Source organism: Solea senegalensis, linkage group LG1 (assembly GCF_019176455.1).
Source record: "Solea senegalensis isolate Sse05_10M linkage group LG1, IFAPA_SoseM_1, whole genome shotgun sequence".
In the NCBI taxonomy this organism is placed as follows: Eukaryota; Metazoa; Chordata; class Actinopteri; order Pleuronectiformes; family Soleidae; genus Solea; species Solea senegalensis.
Window position 1 is genome coordinate 40388177 of NC_058021.1, and position 26968 is coordinate 40415144.

Genomic DNA, 26968 nt, shown 5'->3' on the forward strand with positions numbered 1-26968 from the left:
CTGCTTTGTCGGATGCAACAGTCGTGTCCAATCTAATCACAGAGACCATTTTGGAGCCTAATTTCTCCTTAATGGCAGTTTCCTCTAAGGGGATGGATAAAAGGAATAGTAGACTTATTGTAACATGGATAATAATTCATGTATGGTAAATTGTGTCACATGTATGACAAGGTCATTCATCAATAGCTGCTGAAGAGTGCTGTTCTGTTTTGATATATAAGTTGTTCTCATTGTGTCCAAAGCCACAAAGGCTCTTTTAATGGTTAACATGGTTAAAGAAAAAGAAAAAAAAAAGTCTGGCTCTGGTTAAGATGGAAATGTGATAATTGCTTTGTGCGGTCAAAGGAACTTGTATAGGACTTATTACCTGAAGTTATTACCTGCAGCTTTTTATGACAGTGGTTAACACAGTGGTGCTGTGAAGTCGCATTTCTACTTGTTTCTTGAACAGTTCTTAGTCAAACTATATTAACTGGAGGTAAGAGGGCTACAATTATGGCTCCTAAACTTTTTATTCTAACTTACATGTTCATGTTCGCTGGAAGCAGAATATTTTATGTTACCGTATCGTTCGTTACCCTTGGCTCAGTTCTTATTTCCATAAGGGGCGTACGACACAACACATCATCCATGTTTTGTCATTTCTTTGCTGGACAATTCAGGAAGGGAGTGTAGATTTTTGTAAATATTCAAGCAGCCATTTTGATAAACGCTGTGATTAAATTGCTTGTTTTCTTTCCTCTTGCATGCGGTGAACACACCGCAGTGTTCATGTTGGAACATTTCCACGTCCAACTCTTTTGGCTGTCTGTCTCGGGCTGTCCATTGTTCTGCTCGCCACAGACGGCTCATTGTGAGGGAGCGTGTGACACCGTCCAACTCGGAGGCCTGTTCTGCACATGAAGCCGTCACACAGATGTGGACCTCAGCTGTAAATGAGGGGCGGTGGCCAGTAACGCACCATTTGCTGTGACCCTTGAACCTGTCCTTGTTAAGCCCTTGACGCCAAAGATACGCTGTCGAGGGAACCCCCGCCCGTTTCCCCCCCCAAGTTTCCCCAGACAGCTACATGTTGTACTTGCTCATGGCTAATGGCACGACACACACATGCACACACACACACACGCACATTCACACGTAGTAAGTCTTCTTAAGGACAGTGGCTGATGGAGGTTGACAGCTCCTCAGCATACACCCTTGCCCCAACCCTTGAGCTGTGTGTGTGTGTGTGTGTGTGTGCATTTTACCCCTTCAACAGACAGCTGCTCCTTCCCTCCCTCCTATTTCTCTTCTCTCCGCGGTCCTCTCGCTGCCCTAACCTGTCTGACCATGTGAAGGTAACAGGACTCTGCACTTTGCAGCCAACCCTTTCTCCTCTCTCTCTCTCTCTCGTATATGATCCCCAATAATATAATGCAACAGCTGTCAGATGGCCAAGCCTTCGCTTCTCCCCATTGTCAGAAAGGCTGCCGGATTTTTGGCCACAGATCAGGGATCTGAGCGCTCGCTCGGATGTGGAGGGACGGATGAGCGCAGAATGCAGGGAGGGAGGGCAGAATGTAGAGAAAGTGTGAGAGAGCAGGCTCGGATTGAGTGCCTTAGAGAGTTGAAAAGCCTTGTTGCTTCCCCACTCCACTGGTTACCAAGGGATCAACAGGGTGCTAAAAGCACTCAGGGGAGGAAGAAATGGAGGGTTTTTAGAGAATCGGAAAAGGAGAGTGATGGAGGGATAAAGCAAGAAAGGAAAGAGCTCTAGTGAGTGAGCACAGGGGGATGGATGTTTATTTAGCCTGTGTCTCTCCTCCACTGTCACTCTGTGCTTGGCTTTGTCACGTACAATAAGTCAGTTGGCATGTGAATATAAGGAGGGATGACTTCTTCCACTCTGGTCACAAGGAGACACTGACTTGAGAAGTCGGCAGCTTTCCTTAAGGATCTCGCTGCATAAAATGTCAGTCTTAACGGGTCATTTTTCAAAATTCCTTCTTCGTAGATAAAGCACCGACTTTGAGAGCACAGAGTGTGAAATAATGAAGGGGCTGTGCCCTTGCTGGGCGGAGGATAACCCCGCTGTGACTCCAACGAACCACAGCGGCCACTTACGCACTGCCTCGTGAATCTAGAGTCAGGTGACATCTGTGTGTTTCTGCTGACAGTTACAGTATTATCTGAGCTTTAACACACTCCTGGAGTATGTTTCAGTTTTGGAGGTAAAACACATGAGCACATTTTTCATGACAATAAACATGAGAAATCCTTTTAGAGCCCTGAAATGATTGTGCTTCAACAATGTAGTTCAACAGTTTCACTGATGTCCTTGGAAATAAAGTCAATATCTGAATAGAGTTGTGTAACACAGATCACTGCACTCTCAAGGAGAAAGCACCTAAGGAATGTTTTCTTTTTGCTTTGATGGCTTTTAAAAGCAATATTTTAACACTTGGGCTTTGCAGTTTTCCTTCTTATTTATATTTTTCTGCCACATTATTTCAGTTCACAGCTCTCTTTGTCTCCTCTTTCTTCCTTGACTCCTTCTGACTTCCATGATTTTTTTTTTTCTTTTTTTTATCACCATGTTCCTCACAGTCCCTTATCTTTTTATTTTTTTTTTTACACCTGAATGGAAATATCGACATGTACTGCTTTGATACCATCTTTTGACATTCTGTGGCAAAATTGCCTCCCTCCTAAGGGCATATCCAGGGAGTGGGGTGGCCAGGATGAAACCTGTTATAGTTTTGGGATGTCATAGAAATCACAATTCTATAAACATTAAAAAATGTGTGAAAAAATGCATTTATGATGAATTATACATACAAAAAAGACACAAATTAACCAGATTAAATCAAAACTTCATGAAGTCAAAGTAAAAATGTGCACATCCAGACAAAATAAAGACTTTTGTACAGTTGATGTATTTTTCTGTCCATGCCCATTGATAACACCCATTTTATATATATATATATCTATATCTATACATATATATATATATATACACATATGTGGGATATATATATATCCCACATCCCACATCCACACACAAGCTTCCACTGTGTTTTTGGCCTTGTGCAAACCATCGATCCTGTCACCAGTGTTTGGGGAAGAAAGACATCATCCTGCCAAAAACAATTTCCAACTGACAGGAGCAAACTATCAGAGAGGAGAATGTTGCTGGGAGTCACTGTAATTACATATAATTTTCAGTGATGATACACTGCGAGTCAGCCTCCCTCTCTGATCACTCTTGTTTCCAACAAGACTAAGATGTTCAGCATCATTGCCACTTTCACAAAGTCAACATATTTCTTTGGCTTCCATACCCCAGTATCTGCCTGGCATCTTATCTCTTGGCATATACTTATATTGTCGTTTCTATTCTGCTTTTCTATTTTCAAATGCCCTCACCACCCTTCTGTGTTTATTTATGGTTTCCAACAGCTTGGTGTTTTATGCAGAGCTCACTGTACTGTGCCTGTATAGACTGTATGTATAAAAACATGCAGCCAATCAACCTGGGGGTTTCATGAAGAACAATAAATAACGGGCTCTGCAGGAGGCTCAGGACCCCAGCTGATGAGTAATTAAAGGTAGAGTGACTGGGTGACTGACTCATTTTCATACAGTTCAGTTAGAGAGGAGAGGAAAGACAGGGAGGGTGGTTGGATGTCTCTTAAGGCAGACTGCTGATGAAATTTTCATGCCCTCACTGCTCCTTGCCCCCACCATCTCCACTAAATAAATAGGGGGGGAAGAGTCTCACCGCGCCTCTACCCTGTGTCACCAAAGATATTGTGGACTCTGAAAAGGGTTGAATCCATTTCCATAAACTATCCAGAAAGGAACAAGACCTATTTGGATGTGCTTGACATTTAAGTAAAAGAGAGAGAAAGAGGAGGGTTAGGGGTGAGGACAGGGAAATCATTGAGTGTAGAAAAGAGTTTTAGGCCGCACACCTTCCTAAGGAGACGACGAGCTGTGTGGATGCTGGCACACACATGAATGAGTGGTTGCTAGCAGAAGTGGAAGTAAAAACTTTCTTTTTCGTCATAAAATGACAAAAGTCTGATGTGCTCGTCACGAACCTCCGCAATATCTATCTTTAACGAAACGTCAACAGACAATGATTCGTTAAAAAGAACCTTGTTTTATTATTAAATATGTCTTCCTCTGTTCAATGAACAGCATGTCATCACTACATGTAAGTGCGCTGCTCACTTCTGCGCCTTCCTCATGACGAGAACTCCGATAAAGATTTTATCCCTCATTAAGGAGCCCGTGAAACTGCTGTCTCTTCCCTGAGTCTAGTTAAGTCCTCAGACGTCTGGCTTGCCTGTAAAATCTGCCGCCCTCCAGCCTTGCTGCCTAATGGCCCTGAAGGAAGACGAGTAAATGAAATGAAGAGAGTGAGAGAAACAGATGACAGAAAGCATAGCTGCTTCTCTCTAGACCTCATTGCATCCTGCAAATACCCGTTATTACTGCCACACCCCAAAGCCAGACCTGATTGATTGAGTCACTGGAGTCACTTTTCGGTTGGAAAGGAATCTTTCCGCAACATCAGTGTGGTGGGCCCCATCTGTCCTGAACTGATCATCCCTTTTGATTTAAAACAGCGACTTTTACTTGTTCCTGCAGGTAATTGGATTAAAAAGCCAAAGGGAAGAGATATAGGCAAGAGAGGAGGCTGATGGAAGTACAGCCAAATTGAAATAATGAGCATTTTGCTTCACTGAAACAGGCTTCTAATAATTGACCCTGTCTTTTTTTTTTGTAACTCCTCTTTCTTTTTAGGAGGAGGAAGAAGAGCACAGGAATCAAGAAAGGAGGATTGAGCGGATTGAGCCAATAGGGAGGGCAGACTCTTCCTTGGAGCAGTCACCAGTGTTCAGTCTCGAGTGAGTGGCCTCTCAAACACGCCTGCTTCTGCCAGCCGTCGACACATGTTTTTTGAATTTGCTGTCTCAAAAATAATGGACGACTTTTCCATAAAAAAAAAAAAATTGTTTTTTTCTGCATCTAACACTGAAATATCATTTATTTTCTTCTAATATTCACAACATTACATCTAAAAGTGTTCATTCCTACAAAGACACAGTGCTGTGTTTGCACAGCTGTATATCAGAGGTAAACAAGGAGTAGTTTTGTAATTATTTTATCGTACAATATAATGTTCCACTGAAAACCTTAACATAAGGTTACCTTTAAAAATATCACACTTCTACATCAACTGTTGTGTTCGTTTTGTCTTTACACAAATGAACCTTCTGCCCCTCCCACCCCCCTCTCAACACATTTTCAATTAATTTGTCTTCTTTTAGCACCAGTCTGATCTTAATCACTTAATTGGAGTCTCCATTTGGGTCCCTAATCGACCCTGAGGTCCACCAGCCTGACTTCGTAATGGATGACTTTGTATAGACACAGCGTAGCAGCTCCTCCAATAGCATTTCAAAAACTCCCCCACACTTCTCACCGTCCCTGTCATGTTTGACTGTGCCATCTTTTATATGTTGCTTTTCTGCATTTTCTTGACACTCTTGTTATTTTTTATTCATGCATGTCAACCCCCCCGCGCCGCCTTCTACTCCCTCTCCTGCATCCTCTCGGCCGCATCCATCATCGTCCTGCAGAGGCATGCTCAAGCCAGTTGAGGTGTCCAATGAAGGAGGGCCCCTGGGGATCCACGTTGTGCCTTTCAGCTCGCAGGATGTCAGGTAAAAGGAAGAGAAAGAGAACAATCTGAGAATCAATGCAGCTTCATGTACAACAATGAGCAGTTAGTCTGCCCGTCCGTTAGGTGTTCTGCAGCTTTTGTGTTGAAGTCAGGGGAACATTGCTCTATTTTTGCTTTTATTCATTTCTCTCTTACAGTATTTTTTATTCGTCTGTTTTTATGTGTTACCCAAGGCTGTCTACTTTCATTTTCATTTGTGCATGTTTCACAGCTGAAACTACACAGCAATACCCATCACAGCTCAGAAGCCCCCAGTGAGAAAGAGAACAGATGAAAGTAGTTTTGCTCCTGACCGTACAGTTTTAACCTTGTTATGCTTTTCTTTTATTCTAACCTATATTAGTGTCCACTGTGCCTTCAAGGTAATTTAAGCAGCTTTCTTTTTTTTCTTTTTGGGGACAGTAAGACATGTCGTTGAGGGGACTCAAGAGAAATAAAGCTCCCTAGTTTATGGTTATTCCCGAAAAAAAAGGGACAGAGGAAGTGGCCAGATGTAATCAAACTAAAAGCTTGTGCATGACACAGGTTCCTGCTGCACGCCAAGGGACTGGCAAACCACCAAGGTGAATGTGACTGCTCAGTGCTGTAAGAGGGACGCAGGGGACTGAGGTGAAAAAGACAGAGCGAGGAAATGAGATGGGATGACATTTGAAGGAGTGAGGATGGCTGTCATTGAAGACTACTGCATGTCATCTCTTTGGGACACTAATCCCATTGCTGTTTATAAGCAAGTGTCATGAAACTATATTTAGCTTTGACCCCACTGTGATTGACTCTTCCAGAGGCAGTGACACTTTAAAATGCCATGAGTCAGTGGAGAAATCAAATGATAAAACTCCAGTGAGTAATATTGCTTAAATGAAGTTCAAATCCAACAGTTTACTAGATGTGCTGTTTTGTATTCCAACTAAAAAAGGCTGCATTTGCAAAATACAGCAGCAGTAGTGCTGCATGGCCAGTAAATGTCTTCTCTATCTGCTAAGGACAGCACTAATAGCTATCAGAGCCTTCAATTAACTTCAGCCATGATACGACTTAGCATCTGGTCAGTGGAATGATGCTAATGGCTTGGCCTAGCTCTTTCCTGTGCACCAGGACAAGAGGCATTAGGCTCGGCGAGCTGTCATTAGTGTCTAGACCAGGGACGTGGGGGTCAGACAGCCACCACAAGCAGACCGTAAAGAAGTAACTGCAGGGGCTCCCACATCAGCTGCCTGCAATTTTGCTTCACCGCACTGCCATCAAGTGAGATCCAAGCAGGTGGGGAAGCAGGTGGGGGGCAGGTGCCAGGTTGAGGTTTTGCGACAGAAAAACACAGCTGTCAATCACACTGGAGTTCACTCATATTTACAGCCGAAACGATGAATTGATGAATCGATTATTAATCGATTACTAAATTAACCGACAACTATTTTAATAATCGATGAATCGGTTTGAAGATTTTTTCATGATTAAAACAAGATTTCCGATTGTTTAAGCTTCTTAAATGTGAATATTTTCTTCATTTCTTTGCTCTGGATAACAAATAAATCATTTAAAGTCAATGATTTTGGTTTGTGGACAAAACAAGACATTTGAGAACATCATCAATTCCAGGTTTGACGAACACCGTTCATCATTTTTTAAGGTTTTCTGACATTCTGAACACCAAACGATTAATCGAGAAAATAATCGACAGATTAATCCATTATGAAAATAACTATTAGTTGCAGCTCTACTTATATTACGCTGTGCTTTTTTCATCTAATTTCCTCTGCATGGGAACTTAATTTCCAAAAAATCATTATGTTGCATTTACATGGGACCATGAAATCCTCAGGAAATCATTTACTGATGTTATAAATCAAGTGGGAAGTGGACAATTTTGACATAATATGGACTTCTTTTTTCCTACTCGTGGTTGCTATTCACTGCATTCTTACTTCCTGAGTAGCTACACCTGGCAAAGCGGTATAGACTACGTCCAATATTTATATACAGTCTCTACCTGGAAATGAACTTCCTCCTGTGGAATTGTTAAGAGTTAAGTTGTTTCCAAACATGCATCTTTTCATTGTACACATGTAAATGCTTTGTGAGCAGTGCTGGTCAACTCTACTACACTACACTGTAAACACACACGTGCACACACACACACACACACAGGCACCCACACTCACAGCTGTCGCTGATGCATTCTTTGCTGCCTAATGAAGTTCTCATTCCATGACCAATTTCAATTGTAAACAAACTGCGGACATAATTGCCGTACATAAATGGATCATGATTGGATTATTGCTGTGTTTGATTAAAGGCAGTAGATTAGAGCAGGTGGCCTCCTTCCTCCGCCCACAAGATGGAGTATGCAGATTTTTCTCCCGAGTTTGCAGAGAATCCTCTAACTTCAAACCGCCGTGCTAATGTCCAATGACTGATGAATTCACTGACTTGAAGCCTATGAGAATGCCATTTGGATTTTGCGTTAGTGCTCTTGCTTTCCCCAAGTAACTGATAAGTATCTACAAAAAACCCATCAGTGAGACGGGAGGGAATTGAGAGGGTGGCAGTGCATTACAGTCATCACAATAATGGTGCTTTTATGAAATCATCATCTTCAAATCCCTAAAAGATGCTGCTTTATCCCCAGTCTTCCCCGCTGCTGCTTTGAATACTGATTAGGGATCAAAACTCCCTTATCTCCTGTCTCTGGTCTGCTACCATATCAAAAGTCATTAGAGTGTGTCCACAGTCTAATCCAGACGCACAATACTTTGTTTTCAAGCCGCCAACACCGATGGAGATAAAGCACAATCATGTCCACTTCCACACTGCTCGCAATTACTCTCTGTTCAACACACTTAAGTTGACCTGGCAACATTGGCTCAGGCGCGGAGAAATAGGAAAGGGCCCATTGTGATCTTTAATTTCAACTTAATGCTGAACCATTTACCCCCATCCAGGAGCTGAGATGAGCCTGCAGTGTGAGCGTGGATGTCCACATTATGCAGCCAATTAGAGCAATGTTCTGAGAGTGGCCCTGCTTGGCTGAAATGCTAAAGAGCTCTGCAAATCTGCCCTTGACGTCTATTGTAAACAGGGTCACAATTTAAATGTGCTGTTGTTTATGTGGCTATCGACATGAGGGAAAATAACCGAGAGTAATGGAAAGCTTGTTGCTGATGTCCTTGCCACAGAAAAAAAAAAAAACCTTGACTGCAGTGTACATTTCTATTTTCTGTTTCCTCTTCTTAGTTCGGCTTCTTAATGGTTTAGGCTCTGATATATTTCATCATTCATTTCAATTTCCCAAACGCTTCCACACCTTTCCCGGGTTTATACAAGGGCACCAAGCGTTTGTACTCAGTCAGTCTACCTGCCTCCTCAGCCATGTGGCGCCTCAGAGAATGATGGAGATTGTGGATCTGCTTTCGGAGCGCACATCAGATCGCTTCGTGTCTTTATCCTCAGGGCCTAACTAAAGCCCAGAGGAGCTCACTGATGTATTTATTTAGAAGAGCGAGAGAGGGGCAGAATATTTCAAGGTAAATGTTGCCTTCTTTGAATGGATTGCTGTGAAACTGCTTAGGTATTTATTACAGCACTGTCGGCTCTCGCCTTAGTGTAGACGTCTGCCGAGTTTTCTCTGAAGCCATAAGATGATCTCTTAGCTGTTGCTTGGGATTACCTTTAAAAACCTGCCCTGTCCTTCTAACAGACCTGGCCCGCGTTAGAGGACAGAGAGACGGACAGCGGCTTCAAATGAACTTAATAATGCATTGCTTCTCAAGGCAGATTTTTGTTCTGGCTCTAAGTTTTGAAAGTTAACTTTAGTTGACAGTAGAGCACAGACATACAACAGCTCTATATGTTGCTGTACAGAGCTAAACTTTATTTGGAAACTTACTTCCTGGTGGGGAACTACTGTAAAACAGATAATTTTTTATGATCTTTCAAACCACGACATAAAATAAACAGATTTATTTTATTCAATAAATCCATAAAATGTAGTCATGAGGAAGAAATATCATTAATCCAAGTTCTGGATGACTTTTGGATTTACTTTTAAATCTAAAATTGTTTATCTAAACACTGTCACTACGTCATCACAGTATGTTTATGCAGGGGATGAAGCCTGCAGCCTGCTCATCAATGTATTGTTTGTGACTGTGTGTGTGTGTGTGTGTGTGTTTTATTTGTAACCTGTTGTAAAATCATTTGTAGGACTCAGGGTCTGCTGGTGAAACGCCTGGAACAGGGGGGCAAAGCTGAACAGGAACGTCTCTTCCAGGAGAATGACTGCATAGTAAAGATAAATCAGGGCGACATTCGCAACCTGCGCTTTGAACAGTAAGCTCCGCCGCTTGTCTTGTAATGATGATTGTAACGTATTTTCTCCACTCTATCACTCTGAATGTTTTCCTTGCCTTTTATGGACTAAGTTTTCAACTTGTTGGAGACAATCGTCCTTTATATGTACAGTAATAGTCTAAAGCACTGTCTCCTACATGATACAGGTCACACTAAAAGCCCTGTGTTGGGCATTAAGTGCAGTGACTGCAAATGGTGTTGCTGTTGAAAGGTGGAGGCCAAACTGGAGAGCGACGTGACACCCACACATCTGCACAATAAAACAGAAACATTACCGAGTTGTTGCCCTTCCTGTAATAAGTCGCAGCGACCTGCAGCCCTTCATCATTATTTTGACCTCTGTTCCAAAGCAGCCTACGCTCCCCTTATACATCAATTCATGGCTCCTCTTTATTGTCTAAAGTATGTAATCCACAAGACTCCCCACATTTATCCAAAGCCACTCTTCTCGCACATAAATGTGTCCTCACACATCCTTACACATCATCTGACCCATGCCGTGATGCTGAACTATCATCTTATTTACACCCTCCTGTGTGCCAAGCTGACAAATAGATTGTCTCTCCTCCAGGCAGGATTCTGGAGGCTGTGTGTGGAGGTGGTCGACGCAAATCCCATCCCTGCGTATTGTTTTCTCCTCCACATGATGAAATATCCTAAATTCCTGCTAAAGGAGGTCCAGCCTAGAGTCACACTGGGCTGGGCATAGTCGTCTAAAACCACTGGCCTGGGAGCCACCTTCTCATAGCTGTCGGAAATTAAGTTTGGACCTCATCTGCTCTCGGAAGTAAAGTTAGAAAACTGCCTAAACCACTGTGTGTGTGTGTGTGTGTGTGCACTCGTCAACCAGTAGAACAGCGGACTTTGGCGTCGTTACACACACACAAAGAGGGGACTCACTGTTGAACAGGGGACATTTTCAGGTCCCCTCTTTGTCATGCTTTAAATCAACCTAAAATCATGTGTGTGTGTGTGCGCATACCTAGCATCATACTGTATAAGCGACTTTGGCAAAAACTTAAATTATCAAAAGGTACCTCACCACATTGTGGTATTGTGTTCACCAAACCGTGTGCAAAGGCAGTAAGGTTTTATGATATTTATCTTTTGAGAATGTTGCTATTGTCATTAGTAAACATTCCAATTTTCTTTTCAAGCCTTTTCTACTGTGAAAGAGGCTTTCAACCCATATTCACAGGGGAGCGATGTTTTGCACTGTTCCGCACTTACCCTCCTCTGCCAAACACACTCCTCCTCAGCCTCCAGATGCATATAATGTTTGTAATTCTGTATGAAAATGAAGGAGCAGAAATACTCCACCCCCTGATTGTGTACCGCACAGAGCAACAATTCAAAGTGATAGTCTAATATCCTCGGATTGTTTTGCATGGGTAAATATTTTGAGCCGTTTAATCTAGCTCTATGTAATGATGCATTGATAGTCTAATTTATTATTCAATCAGGCTCGCACGGAGGCTGATTATTGGAGTGATGGCTCGGTATATGTGAATGTGGGAATATTTTTTTTGTACAAATGCACACACACAAACACACACTCACTCAAGTCATCACCTCTCACTGTGCACATGTGAGTGATTTTTGTAAATTACCATAAGAATAAAGACGAGAGAAACCAAATCCCACAGAAGTGCCTCAGTATGGCCTTCACGTCTCACCTCTGTGACACCGTTTGAATGAAGCGCCGTCTGTTGTGCTGAAAGCAGCTTAGTGACTATCATTTGGACAGAATCAACATGGTATTACGGGTGTGGTAATAGAGGTCTGGAAGCACGGGTTGGGACTGTTGGATTCCAGACATCTACCACACCTCTTATACTGCTCCGTGGGTTGTTCATGGCAAGCCTATCTATATGCTAAGTGCCGCCAGCAAACCAGACTAAACAATTCTTGAGTGTGGGAGTGATGTTGAGCTCTTGTCTTTGCTTATTTCACCCCTAAAACTCACATGAGACTCAGTGTGTGTTTTGGATTTTTTTTTTCTCATTTTGTCTGAAAGGAGTGAAGTGACTGTCGGCTTATTTTGGAACCTCATTGTCTGGAAAGTTTCCATCGTACATGATTCATCCTCACTGTTCTGATTGTTGAGTCAACTCTTGTCCACTCTATTCTAACCACACAAACACACAGACCACTATACTGGAGACACATTTAGATTCTCTACATACAATATGTTTCTCTGGCATAATAAATAATGCACAGTATATAATTTGTCATTACTGGCTCACCATTCACCATCCTTATCTCTTTCCTGTCTTGATGCTGGTAATTACAGATAAAGTACTTTCTGCTCTCTGCTGAGTGCAGCTGCTGCGATTAGCCATGCTAACCTTCACTCCTCCCTATCGCCACTCAACATACAGTACATCATAGCCCCTGTTATCCCTCTATATCTGCCAAGCTATGATAGTACATTATAGTACTTCTTATAGTATCTCTTATCATGTTAAGACTCATTTATTTCTGTCTGCCTGCTGACCTCTACGCTCTTGTCTGTATCACCTCCAGAGCCCAGAACATTTTCAAGCAGGCCATGCGTTCCCCGGTCATCCTCTTCCATGTGGTCCCTGCAGTCATGAAGAGGCAGTACGAGTTTCTGTCAGGCCACAGCGAACTCAGCCCACACCAGTCCGGCAGAGTCTTCTTCAACCAGGACAGGTCCAGTCTAGTGGGCAGACCTGCAGCTAGGCCTGGACCACAACTGGGCCTCAACCACAAGTAGGTTTGACCTTGACTGTAGCAGGGATTTCTGTTAGCTTCCATTCAGAGACCATTTTATGTGTCCACACATGTATGACAAATGTGCATGCACCATTAAAGCACTCATTTCATTTACTGTATGTTCGTTAGTCCATGTGCTTGGTGCATGCTTGAGTGGTTACTTACACAAAAACAAACAGCCTAATCTTCTTTCCAGTTAAATGTACATTGCCTACATCTGCACACACACACATATATATATACTGTACATGTATCAGTCTCAAACTGCTAGTCCAGTTTTAATTATACCAGCTGATGACTCATCCATAATATATTTGCTGTGAATCCATCATCATTTAAAAGCTAAACAGTAAAATGGAAGACAGAAGCTTAAAAAGAATTTCTACCTGCAGCCTTCACACCCACATCAATGATCATCTCTTTAAAAGCCCATTTCGAGTACCCGTAGTTACTGTTAATTTCTGTAATGCCTTTGGCCGAATTCCAGAAAGTGAAACGTGGTGTTTCTCAGAGATGCTTGTCCATAGGTTTATGGTCTTCATTAAATATTCATACATTTCTAAAACCCTCTGTTTATGCTCTGCATTTTAAGTTGTGTAAGTCTGTTAATGTTCATAATGACTATACAAAAAAATCATATATATATATATATATATATATATATATATATATATATATATATATATATATATATATATATATATATGTATATATATATATATGTATATATATTTATTATATATATAGTGGTAGAAGATGGACGGATGGATGTCCTATTGTTAGTGACACAACACACAGCATGGATGAGTCAACACAATCACAACTTCATCAACATAGCAACTGCATGTTCATCTATTTCACAATAAGAGCTTCAAATTGCCCGGGATATCTCCCCTCAATGTCACATTTTGCTTTAATACCACAATGTTATCATCTGTTTCTGTTGTCATAAATCTAACTGTGATCTTTGCTTTCCTCATGTAGCCACCAGGGCCCACTGGCAGGAAGCACTCCAGAGCCAAACCGACGGTACACAACATTACCCCACACTATGATCTCCAGGACTTCCTCAGCCCCCTCCCCCTCCCTGCAGCGCAGAATAAGCACAAACACGCCCACCAGCTCTTACCTGAAGAACAAAGGCCGCAGATTCAACATTCAGTTAAAGAAGGGTAAGAACCAGCAGTAACACGCATGATTAGCTGTAAAAGTGAGATAAATGAACTCTTTTTTGTGGTATCAAGTAGCAAAAGTAATCAAATGAAAATATACTCCTTACTATGGTTAAGAGGACAAAGGGCCCTTTCATCATGTATTTATTTTCACTAAGATAAACAATAGATTCAGGGATGCCAAAGAAAACCATAAATCTCTGAGAATAGTCTCTTCTTGCCTCTGGGTTAAGTTTAACGGCGCAAGCCAAACACAAACAAAAATCTACCGCATCTTGATAGATTGTGCTTTGATGCATCACCTCAATATTGTGGCTGAAATATTGACATTCAGCAATCAAGTCTGCCTGCAGCTGAGGGTTCGCCGTGGTTTGTTGTGATATTGTATTTTAGCCAGTCATTGTTGTGGGTTCACTGCCAGGCCTCCATCTCATTCTCATCTTCTCTAATATCTGCACACATTTTGACAAGCAGTTGCATGTGACATAAAACAGCGCTCCCTCCTTTTCCGGCCCCTTTTCCTGTCGGTGGGAGCAGATGTTTAGTTAGAAGCTGGCACAGAGGCCTTAGTGGTGAGCTTCAGGGAAAAGACCAGCAAGTGAGGGCAGCAGCGAGGGCTAAAAGCAACTCACCTCAGGGGAAAAGTAGTCACAAGCTGCTCTAATATCTTTGGCAAAGGTCCCCAAGCACTCGACTGCAAGTTATATTTATTCCCTTGAATGTGATAAAAATCCTCTTATTTTCTGCACACCAGCCGTCATTTTATCATTCACTATATTTTAAACCATGCCAGAGAAAGTCTGGTGTTGCTCCAGCAAGAGACCCATGCCAGTAGTTCAGTTTATTTTCACCAGCTACATTGCACCATGGTCTAATTCAGCACCATTCATAATTCTTAAAAGTATGCATCCTCCTAAGTGACAGATATAGTCTCCTGAGATGATTGCTCATGTTTTAAATGGAGCTTACTGAAATGGATGTGCCTCACTTGTAAACTTCAAGCCATCCATAAACAGTAAATGGAGATAAACGACTGTCCAAATGTTGTTAAATCGGAACTCCAACTGTGCAGTAAAATCCAAAATCATCTAAATGTGCTACTGAAATCCATCTTGATGCTTCCGTTTGATCACTATCAGACTTTCCCAGTACTAATGCACTTTTAGACAGGGTTCAGCTGTCTTGTTGTTGAATTATTGTGATTGTTGCAATTCGAACCAAGTGTCTTGTGAGTTCTGAGTGGCAGAAGCAGATCTTGCATGGCAAATAAACAAGAGTGCCTTAATCAAATACTGCAGTTGAAAAGGACACATGCAGCCCATTAAGTCATTGTAATGGAACTCAGCCGCTCCTCATGTTTGCTGTTTAATTAGCTTATTGGAGCCAGGATTCCGACTAATACAGAAAAGGAATACAATTACTTTGATTCTGCTCTTCTATCACCCAAAATAAAGACGTCAGTGGTTAATTACTGCAGGCCTATTAGAGATGCATTTTCCTGATTGCCTGATTGGAGACTTTAACTGCACTGTCGTACGATGGGCAGAGTTTGGTTCTGTTCATTTGGCTGTATGCAGGCCAGAGACTGGCATGGCAGAGGAGGGAGGGGGAGGTGACTGTTAAATATAGGACAAAGCTCTTGATGTGGTGGACATGAAAAAGACAGCAACATGCAGCTCGTCTGAATAACCGGAAACTGTCGGAAATGTAGTAATCTTCTAAATATTATTTTAGAAACACTTCAATTTACAGCCAATTTTGTGGAAAATGAGATCCGTATTGTATCTATGTCATCTGACCGGTTAGTAATGGTATCTACCATAAATGACCCTATATTTTTATATTTTCATGATTCCAGACTGGATCATTGAATCCATGTAGACAAAGAGTGCAGTAACACTCAGAAAACACAAGTTGAGCATCACTGGGGTCAACAAAAAAACCCAAAAAACATTACCCAGTGAACAAACGAGAATGACCTCTCTACTCCGTAGTTTTATTTACCATACAGCCACTGCACAGAGACGTTGACTGATTGTCATGGCAGCCGCTGTGACTTTGTAATGAAAGTTGTCACTCAAAGAGTCAGATTTAATGTTCAGAACTGAGAGCAACAGCTATTTCTGTCTGCTTAGTTATGGCGCAGTGATGGGGAGATCATAGCACATTGTCATCCTCAGCAGCTCAACTTTCTGACTTTGTAAGCAACCTCTTCATCACCTTTCCTGCGAGTTTTGTTTGTGTGCGGAGGCCATGAGAAAGTTGGCATCCGCACTTTCTCTCTCACGCTCTCTCTCTCCTTCTCCCGATCATCAACGCCATCACTGTCAGTGAGATGACAGACAGTTCCACAGACTGCTGCACAGACACACTCGGAGAAGTAGGTCATGATGAACCATCAGAGGTGCTGACAGCTCGGTGAAATGAGCATCTACTTTGACATGAATACTAATCACCATTGTTACCGTCTGAGAAGCCTCCATCTCTGAACACTGCTCTTAGTTACTGTCGAAGAACATTACGTAGCAGTGGAATTGAATTGTTTTAATATTCTGTCAAAAAAAATAACAGACAAACACAATTTATGTGGCTGACATTTCAAACCTTTTTTGCTTTTATTTGACAAATTTGGGCCTGGTCAGCGGAAAAGGTCAGACCTGAGACCATCTTATTTATCCGTTATTGTATTTGCCCACTTCCTCCAGAGCAGCAATTCATATTCATTTGATGAAGCGTAAAGGTCAGCCTTAAAACCTAAGGCAAATGGCTTTGCACAGCTGATACTTTAAACGTTTTCTCTGATTTAACCCCTGAATTTAGCCTCACCACTCGCTGCACTTTACATTTATCCTATAGCGCTTTCTCAAGAACACATAAACAACTGTAATGCACAAATAAAGATCAGTGCTGTGTAACTATATGTCAAGAAAGCTAAAAAAAAGTTTGGTTAAACCATCTAGCACATGCTACTGTACACTGATAGTGTAGTATTTGTAATAATAAGATGTAGTGTAGTATCAAAATGTACTGCACATTTCAAGTCAGTACTGAACCATCATTTCTGATAACTGGTCTTTCATCTGACCATAACGTACAAGTATACATGCACTCATCACAGACACAGACAATATAATTAAAGTTAGGGAAATCAACCCTGAGCAAGCAAACCAATGAAGAATGGAAAAATGAGTCTATGTTTGTAGGAGGTTTGTATCGGAGCGACAGAACAGGGTTGAAAACCATAATATGATCCGTGTGCAGTGGCTGCTCATGTTGCAGTTCCATGTGAAGGCAATATGGTGGAAAAAGGATTTCAGAGCTTAATCTATTTCTTAGAGTCAAAGTCAAAGTGATATCCTAGGTAGTTACTTTGGAATAACAATGACTAGCTATAAATGAATAAAACATGACTGTCATACTTTTGTTTTGCATGTTTTTGCAGCGGATTTTCTTCAATGATTTGTAAATTATTAATCTCAACGTTATATTTTTGTGGTAAAATAGTACAAGAGCAGGCAGACTAATGATGTATGAACTCTTATTTTACTGCCCAGGTCCAGGAAGCTCTGTTGGTAAAATTAAGGAAGGAAGGAAGGAAGTTGTTTTCGAATGTACTTTTTTTCTGTTTTAGGCCCAGAGGGTCTCGGCTTCAGCATCACCTCGAGAGATGTTCCCATTGGCGGTTGTGCTCCCATTTATGTCAAAAACATCCTTCCTCGAGGGGCTGCCATCCAAGATGGCCGACTGAAAGCTGGCGATCGGCTGCTGGAGGTGAGGCGTCTCCCTTTAACCTCCTAAGCATTTTATAGTGTTGACTTTAGTGAGTGTGTTCTTGGAGATTACATGCTGTTTCCCACACTAATGACATGGCTTTGTTCCACCATTCAATCTTAGTGAGGTCTGTTGAAATAAGTCAAATAGGTTGTGTTGTTCCCTGTGGCTATAAAAAAAAGTCTTGATTTGCAGAAGGTGGTGGTTAGATGGAAAACATTTTGATTAAACTTCAGTCAGACTGACATGAAAATCATCAACTGCTCACTTTGTAGGGAAATGTTTAATTCCTGTTCCAACTGGCTCAGACAGTAATCGGAATAAAGGTTATATGGAGGCCATATAGTTCCCCTCGTTGAAATCAGAGAACTCTTTGATTTTAGTTTTGCTGGTGTGTGTGTTTGCAGGTCAGTGGAACAGACCTTAATGGTAAGACCCAGGAAGAGGTGGTGGCCCTGCTACGAGCCACACCCATGGGTGGGATCGTGAACCTGTTGGTGACTCGTCAGGAGGATCCCCTGCTACCCCGAGAAGTGGTCAGTTGCCTTTTTGTCTCTAAGAAAGAAGGATGTCTCTTGATCACAACTTCACTGCTCCCTGGCATTTCTTTTGTCAACACTGTGATGCACTAGAGGACAATTATTCCTCATGTAACTATAGTTACAGACTTTTTGTCTACATGGTTCCATAATAGTGTAACTGTGACCAGTGCGTGGAGGTAGTACCTACCTCTGGAAATTCAATGCAACCGTGCTTACTCAATACAGCACAATGTAAAAGCCATGACCCATTTCCTTACTCATCTAGTTCCTTCTATAACACAGAGATAAACAACTAATTGTTAAATCAATGTTTCAACAAAGGCCAGAAGAGCATACATGTAGATAGAGACCAGCACCAGCAGTGAACTCAATCCAGCGATATGGTGAAGGTCAGTAAATATGTAACGTTCTGTACAGCTGGATACACTCAGGTGCATTTAACTGCTCTCACAGTCCATCACCTTCCTGAACAGACATTTTTATATTCCATTATTCCAAGGGGTCAATGACTGCTGCTCACTAAAGGAATTATTGTATACGCCAGTCTTATAAATGAAGAATTATGATGTTATTATTACATACACACAAATACAGCTAAGGGCGTAATCACACGCATTCACACTCTTTGTGCAAATGAACACTGACTTATGGTCAAATACACGTATGCAGCAGAAGACACAGTCACATCTTTTATATGATGAGCTCACTCAGACATATGCATGTACACTGATGATGATGATGATGATGATGTGTGGAAGCAGATGCCATTGTAGCTATTGGATATATACACACACACACACACTCATGGATATGCACACTGGCACAGGCCCATTTCCAACAGGCAGCTTACATACAGGGTGACTTTGGCTGTCGTGCAACAGATGGTGAGGCGACTGCCCTCGTCCAGCCCGCGCTCTGCGGCTCTGACAGCAGGCTCCAGCATCACTGCACCTTGGCAGACCAGAGGCCCCTGATACCAACCTCACTCCTACCCATAATACTCAGCCTGGCACCCACGCTGTTAACCCCACTGTGTGAGCTGTTCAACCTGTACAGTAATGGCCCTCTGTGAAAAATTCTACTCTCCTACCACAGCTTCGACTGTGCTATTTTTTCAGTTTGCAATGCATCACCTCCTAGACTTAGCTCCTTTTAAATTTCTGCAGCTTTGCAGTTATTTTCACATCAGTGGCAATTGTTCGTCTTTGAAACAGGGGAATCTCATTTCAGGCCCAGTTGTTTACACATAAATTCTGTGCTCTGTTCTTTTCTGTAGAAGATGCCTTCTCCTCTGTTCACCTGTGTTTCACGTGCAAAAAGCAACAAGCAGACTCATACACATGCATCGTATACATCATGTCATAAATTCAAGAACCTTGCACACTCTTGCAATATATTCCGGTGACTGATTTGGTTTTAATCATGTTATCTCCCTGTGACTGCACATGATATCACTGTCTTCTAACCTGTGGCCTTCAAGTCACTCAAAAATGCTTTAAAACCACAAAACGGACGCTAAGATGCTAACTAGATAGCTCCAGTGAAGTGATTTATGCCTAGTGTAGCCTCGACGGCAGCTGAATGATGCTGTAAGGTGTGTTAAAAATGCACAGCTGCCCCTGAACTGTCAACTCATGAGTGTGTGAGAGTTTGATGTCTACACTCAGCTCCTCGGGCATGACACAATGTGGCAAAAGCTCATCATAGAAACACCATCTTATAATCTCTTTCTCTCTGTGTGTTTTTTTCTTTCCTCTTGACCAACTTCCACATGCCGTGAGAGAGATACTTAATATTTCATCCCTTACCATTGGATATTAGCATTTTGCTCTCCCTTACTGTTCCTCTCTTTCACAGTTTAAAGCAGAGCCCTCACAAATCTCAATAATCCCTCCAAGTATGTTCATAAAAATCAGATAAGCAGGCCAAGACTCTCCCGCTGACGATTATTGCAAATAAAGCATGGTGGAAAATCATGGCTGGTAACAGCCTCCTTATAGGTGAACACTTAGTAAGTGTGTGGTGTGTGTGTGTGTGTGTGTGCATGTATGCTATACACTCAAGTGCAAGGACACACGTCAACACACTTGTAAGGATGAGTGCCTCCGTGCTGTCATTTATCTAATTCCCTCAATGATAATGAGACGATGATGATGTTTTAAAATGCAGCGTGAGTGACACGCCAGAGAACTGCCGACATCTGTCGTTGTATTGTCTTCAGACACACACACACACGCACTGGCAGGAGATCCATAGATGAAAATGGAGAGGAGCTTTTTTTTGTCTGCTTGACATTTGCCTGCTGATGTTTAATGTCAGCTCTGGAAATCTCCTTTTGTTTGGATGTTTTATTGTGTGCCAGGCCTAGTGCACGCACCCCCCAGAGGAATTAATTTACCCTCCCAGCATGTTTGCATAGCGTCTTTAATTACCACGGTCGGGGTGTATTTTGACAGGCCTGAAGCAGCGATAGCGGTAGCTCTCAATTTTTTCAATAAACATGTACTCACTGTGAGGAGAAAAGGTTAAATGGCAATCGAGAAGAGTGGGGCGGCGCCTCTGTGAGTTCTCGCCGTCTTTGTCTGCGTTGTTGCTGCTCCTGCTCTACTCCAAGGATGTCAATATATGCATGTCATTTTGAGTTGAGTTGAGTTGTTTCAGAATAAATAGCTGCAGTTGTAACCTTTATCAAACTCCTCAAAAAAACATATTCATTCCGTTCAGGATAGGCCTCTCGTGCACCACACCACACGGAATGGTACACATGGAACACAGTTGTATTTATATGGATGCAAATGACCTCTGACTGTTGAAATGCTCCTCTGGATGCACATCATTTTCATCTGAATGCCATTTTCAAATAAAAATGTAGTAGTAATGATTTAGCCTTCACACACCATGCATAATAACTATAGCAGCGGTGCCAAACGTACAGCCCGTGGGCCAGAACTGGCCCACCAGAAGGTCCAGTCCGGCCCTCAAGATGAATTTGTGTAAACTACTGTTGTAAGAATGCCCGGCCCCTTTAAGAGCCGGGCAAGTGTACGTGCCGGGGGGGGAGCAAGCGGCGCTGTGTATGTGTGTGTGAAGAGAGTGAAGCCGCCGTACAGGCAGAGTTCGCATTAGTCTCTATGAAGTGGGGTAAATATATGTTGTGTTCCAAGTCTGTTGAGGTAAACAAATGCTCAGACTCTTCCAGATCACCTGAGTGTCGGCCTGTTCACCTAGAGCAGCCACAGCTCCAGCCCTGGAGGTAAAATCTCCCCTGCGTTTCCCCGACCACTGTCCAGAAGTAGAGCAGGAAACTGCATTTGAAGATAATCAACTACAACAATACGGTAATTCCTAATTTGTCCCCTGGGGTTGTATTTTTATTAGCTCCCACTTTAGGTTCAGGAATACTCCATAGATTTTTAGTAAAATCTTTTCTAGATCTTGATATGTTCTAATCACATGTGACATACGAGACTTTTTAGTTCCAGATACCTGTGACTAAATGTTCTTTACCTTTGCAGATCCACTGTGATATGTAAGCTGCAATGCACATGTGTAAATGGTGAACTTAAGTATAACATTTTAAGGTTTTTCATAATATGTTTTATGAAAATATTAATTAAATGTAAAACAAAGGGAAAACATTGCAGTGCTCTGTATGCGGCCCCTGACTTACAATGAGTCTGACGCCGCTGATCTATAGTATACCTGGAGAAAAAAAAGTAGTGCATGCTTCATTAAACCTGTGAGATTCTATAGGACGAACGGCATGACCTTCAGTGTATGAGACATGTTCATTAAAAAGAGTTGAGACAAGACAAGTACGAGCATCCTGGCATGTTTCTCACCAAGAGCTTAACTTGAAATGTGAAGACGCAGTAGGAGGCAGTGATCAATGGCTGTGTGAACAAAGTCCCTCGTCAGGTGAAGTGCCGCTCCATCACCTGACAGCTCTGGGATGTTGGATCAGTGATTGCGAGGCGGGATTACAGCAGACTTAAGAAGTCAAAAGGACTGCTTCTGCCTCTATGTGTGGTGTTTAATTCAGAGAAACTTGTATCGTCAGAGCAGGCAGATGTAAGTAAGTAGAAAGTCATAGTGAAAACCGGTGATATGCATGAAGGTATATATTGAATCAGTGTTCCTCAGATAACCGCTTTAAGGATAATCTTTGGGTCATACTTGTGTAGTCATCCACATGACTGGCTAAATCTTGGATTTTTTTAAGTTTAATGCAGTGCATGAAATGGGCCAGTACTGTCTGGTAAGTAGTGCATTTTACTCTTTTGACTATACCGGCACTTTTATTTGTGTCCCAACACATCCAATTCATTATAATGGCCCAGAATTATTATTTTTTTCCCAGGGTGCACTGCGTGACAGTAACCCAGTCTCGGTCAAGTGTTTATTTCTAGTGTCTACAGTTTTCTAATTTTTTATATGGATGAGGGGCGTACTGGCTCTTACTTTTATTATTTATGGTGCCTGATCTAATGGTACAAAGTAATGCATGAGTTCAAAAAGACAAGAGGTGACAAGAGAAGAAAATTATAGAAGAATACGTGAAAATGAAACTGCGGCAACAACTGAAAAGTAATTGTGGAGATAATAACAATATGAATGGTTTGCTCTTAGGTGGAGGTGGTGCCTAACACACTCACACTTTTCAAATCTTAGTCCTACACTAAAGTAGTTCCTCAGTTGCCTCACAGTGCAACAAGTAATAGAAATTGTCCAAAAAGTGATGTCACTCCTTGAGTTAGACACTAAATCACATGTGGTGGTGTCATTCGTAGCAAATGAAGCCAAACAATGATGATGGAAGAAAAATCTGGCAGCCATTTTTGTTTTTACATTTACAATGAATTCAGAGAAACCTAGTGTCATGTCCTGACTGGTGACAAATCATTTTTATCCGTTTCTACAATGAATCAGCATATAAGCAATGCTGCTGTATCACAATGACACCGTGAACTCCTTCTCTTATGTTCATTCTCAGTCACATTGAAATCATACAAAACCACCCCTGAGTAAAACATGACATAGTGTGCGCGTGTGATTAGTGACACATGCTGAAATGCCATTAAAACGTTGTCAGTTCTTACCCTTACATCATTCTGTGACCCTTACATAAACAGTACTTTTTTCTATCTAATAGATCTATGGAGCCTCCATTGTAAGACTGCAGACTACATAAGAGCAGTCAAACAGTACATTAAAACCCTGTCTTTATGATCATATCGCACTTGTCACTGATCCATTAGAAGCTGTATCTGCCAAGCAATGGGAATCTTAATTGCACAATTAATTCTGGCCTCTGATTAATGTGACAGCTGAATTTATGGCATGCACGAATACTGAGGACAAATGTGTGACAGTATTGCTGACAATTACAGCCAACTAATGGCCTCTTTCATAAGTGCCAATCCCACTGGCCTGGTTTAAAATCTTCACTTCATTTTTTTTTTACTTTCAGCACTGGTCTATAAGGCCATGAAATAGTTATATACCGAGGCAAAAAAAAGCAATTTGATTCCATGAAACAGTTAACAAGCTTGCCATTGTTTTCCTCTTTGACGTAATCACCATCAGTGTTGCTTTGCTTTGAGCAGATTATTCACAGCAGATGATATCTCGGTTGCTTTTTCTTAATCATTCCCTTAACGGTGTTACACAGCTTGTTTTTTTTTTTGTTGTGCAACCGGCACTACAGTGAGGTTACCATACGTGATTTACCATATTAGATAAGAACTGACTTAGAGGAGCTATATTGATTTTTGTTTTGCTGCTGAAATCCATTTACCGAGTCGGTAGAGGGAGAAATGAATTGATACAAGGTAAACAAAACATGATCGCTTGTCTCTGGAAGCGACTAAATGACACACAGATCTGTGGAGCCTCAGCCAAACTCAGTCTTCCTTATTCCTCCAATTACTCCTCAACAAACAATTCTGCTTTACTATTCACAGTTTAGTTAAAACATGAGGTTGTAGTACACAATGTTTGGTGATTTTGGTTGATGTTTGTGCCTCAGTTTGGGCTTCATGAGTACGTCCATCATCTCAACACAAGCAATATCAGAGCTAACTGAGGGAGAGATTGTGTGTGTACACTGGCAGCAAAGGGGTGAGTTAGGGCAAGAGCTGCCAATCCCATCGAACAGCTAGACAACAGGGTTTTGTGACCAGTAGATTTCACTTCTGAAACTTTCCATGGATGTTTCTTTGTGTTTTCAGCCATACCCAAACTACCTTAACATAAAACATATCACTTCCTGTGTGCAGTGCGGGAATATCAGCTTTAAATGACAGTTTTAAAGTAGATAATGGACGAACCGAATCCAAACCATAATGCCATCAATACATATCATAATGGATCTTAATGGAAACAGAAAATCTCAAATCCCAGTGTTATATTGGTGACTGAGTATATGGTTTATCTATATTCAGATTTGTGTATTGATTTTGTATGTCACACAAAGCTGTAGCAGTTTTAGTGAAACAGCACAGAAGCCCTTTGAGGGTAATACACTGAAGTGGTGATAAACTGCTACCTTGTGTTCTGTGGTATCTACAGCCATGCCAAAAATATTACATCTTTGGTGTTAATATAATTAGTTGTCTCTTAGAGTAATGCTCCTTAGTCTTACCGTAAAGATGATGTAATACACTGCAACTTTTTTTTTTGCTAATAAAGTTCTGCTGACAGAATCATTCTGGTCTCCCTTTTCAAGAGTATATTTATGGAGCAGCAGGTGACTGACCAGATATTTTACCTTTCGTAAAACTTGGCAAAACAACCGAAGGAGATGAGTCATGTCTTTTGTGCAGAGGTGATAATTTAAAGTGATTACCTTTTTCCATTCACACTTCCTCAACAATGAATTCCCAGTTGTTTTCGATGAAATATCTTAAAAAACAAACCAGCTGCGAGGATGTAATTGGGTATAATCAGAAAATTGCTCCACTATTATAAATGTCAGAAATTGGCTGAACTCCACTCTGTAAATTTGCTCTGAAAATAGAGTTGGCACTCAGGTGAAGTCAAATTACAGGAATTTCTCGAAAGGTCTTTGGAAGGAGTAGTGTAAAGCATGGTTTGGCAGCCTGCAATCAGTGAGAGCGCCTGTGACTTTACAGAGCTCTTCAGAACAGTTTGGCAGTAGCAGATGCATCTTAGAGGTCACTTTCTCTTCCACTTTCTGCCTGAAAATTTCGGAAATGAGAGGACATGGTGATCTGGCGTCTAAGAGCTCTAATGTGTTACCGTGGCGCATACAACCTCTTCCTTATCCCCAAAAACAATCCTCTTGTGGGGATACTTTAAATCATCATAAAACCCCCTGGTTCTTAGTAGAAAAAGCACTTTACATGTTCATCACTGGCACCTTATTATTAATTTCAAAGACTCTATGGTGTTCTGATCAAAAAGCAAAATCCAGAAACGTGCGCTGTCATAATTAAAGCAAATGCTATTATGTGCGGTTGAAGACAATACCAACCTTGTTAACGATTTTCAAGCGCGCCTTCTCTGCACCACCTGTTTTCGTTGAGCACTTTTCAGCAGCTGTTCCCATAATTATGCTCGCTGTCACTGCAGAGAGCAGGAGGGGGCACCACAGCATCGTGCCATGCCAATAAACAAGGTAGTTAAAGGCCACTTATGGCGACACAGTTACTCTCCCAAGGGGGACTCGGCATCTGATTCCAGAATATCTAATGTGTTGAAGTCTGCATGTGCGATTGGACATAGCAAAGCGCTTTTTATCCACCATTAGCTTGAAACGAGAGGCATCTGCTTCATGATGTGCATCTATAGTTAGAATCACTTTAAAGCCTTTCCTGTTGCCAAGCAGACTTTATATATATTTATCTTTGATTACATGTGAATCACCTGAGAATTGTGCGTCAAGGCGACTCTCCGTTTGACGTTCTTTCAGTAGCTCCCAATGGCATCCATTCAGTCATACCATGGAAAATTCTCTATAATACCTTTGCAATGATGTTGATATTCTGGATTTGGCCTCAGGTGATAAAACAGGAATAGCTCTTGTTACTTGTCACAACATCCGCACTGGTTAACAGCTTGAGTTTATCAGAGCTGAGCCACAATCTGCTGTGTTGCCTAGTGAAGAGGTTTAGTTCACAAACACGTAAAATCTGCCACCGCTGGTTGCGACTTTCAACTGTCTGTGACAACCTGCACCTCAAATCACCCCTCATTGTACATGGAAAAAGCCTTGATTTCATTTGAGGCTTTGCTGCATTTAATATTCTGTCCCTTTTGTCAGAAAATGTTGTGAGAAGAAACACCACCGAAAGAAATTTGTGTTACAATACTTATCACGTGTACACCCCCTTTGCAATTACATCCATGGCTGATTTCTTTTAGCCTTTTTAAATTTATTTCCAATGACCTTTAATGTTGCCAAATTGGGCCAAGCACAGAAAGAAGTTTCCACCAGTGTTAATTGTTTTAGGCAGTGATGTGAGGAGAACTCAGAGTTGTGTGTGAATAGAACTAATTGTGATTCATTTGCTCCCTTTCCCTCCACCTCCCTCTTTCTCTCACTCTCTCTCTGTATTTTGGTCTGTTTTTTTTCTGAAACACGGTTGAACACATCCAACACACCTTCCTTGTTAGTGCATGACAAGTTAAGCGAAGTAGAA

The 26968-nt window shown here is 41.6% G+C and overlaps 1 protein-coding gene across 2 annotated transcripts in view; it reads left to right on the top strand.

Moving 5' to 3' along the window:
• The window catches only part of pard3aa (par-3 family cell polarity regulator alpha, a), a 314117-nt gene that overhangs the window by 138748 nt on the left and 148401 nt on the right, over positions 1 to 26968 (top strand). For both annotated transcript variants that reach the window (XM_044031983.1, XM_044031991.1), the window contains exons 6-12: positions 4792 to 4895; positions 5631 to 5714; positions 9935 to 10060; positions 12608 to 12817; positions 13805 to 13992; positions 17624 to 17763; positions 18171 to 18299. In XM_044031983.1, coding sequence (XP_043887918.1) covers positions 4792 to 4895; positions 5631 to 5714; positions 9935 to 10060; positions 12608 to 12817; positions 13805 to 13992; positions 17624 to 17763; positions 18171 to 18299 — 981 coding nt within the window. The remainder of the gene's footprint in view (positions 1 to 4791; positions 4896 to 5630; positions 5715 to 9934; positions 10061 to 12607; positions 12818 to 13804; positions 13993 to 17623; positions 17764 to 18170; positions 18300 to 26968) is intronic.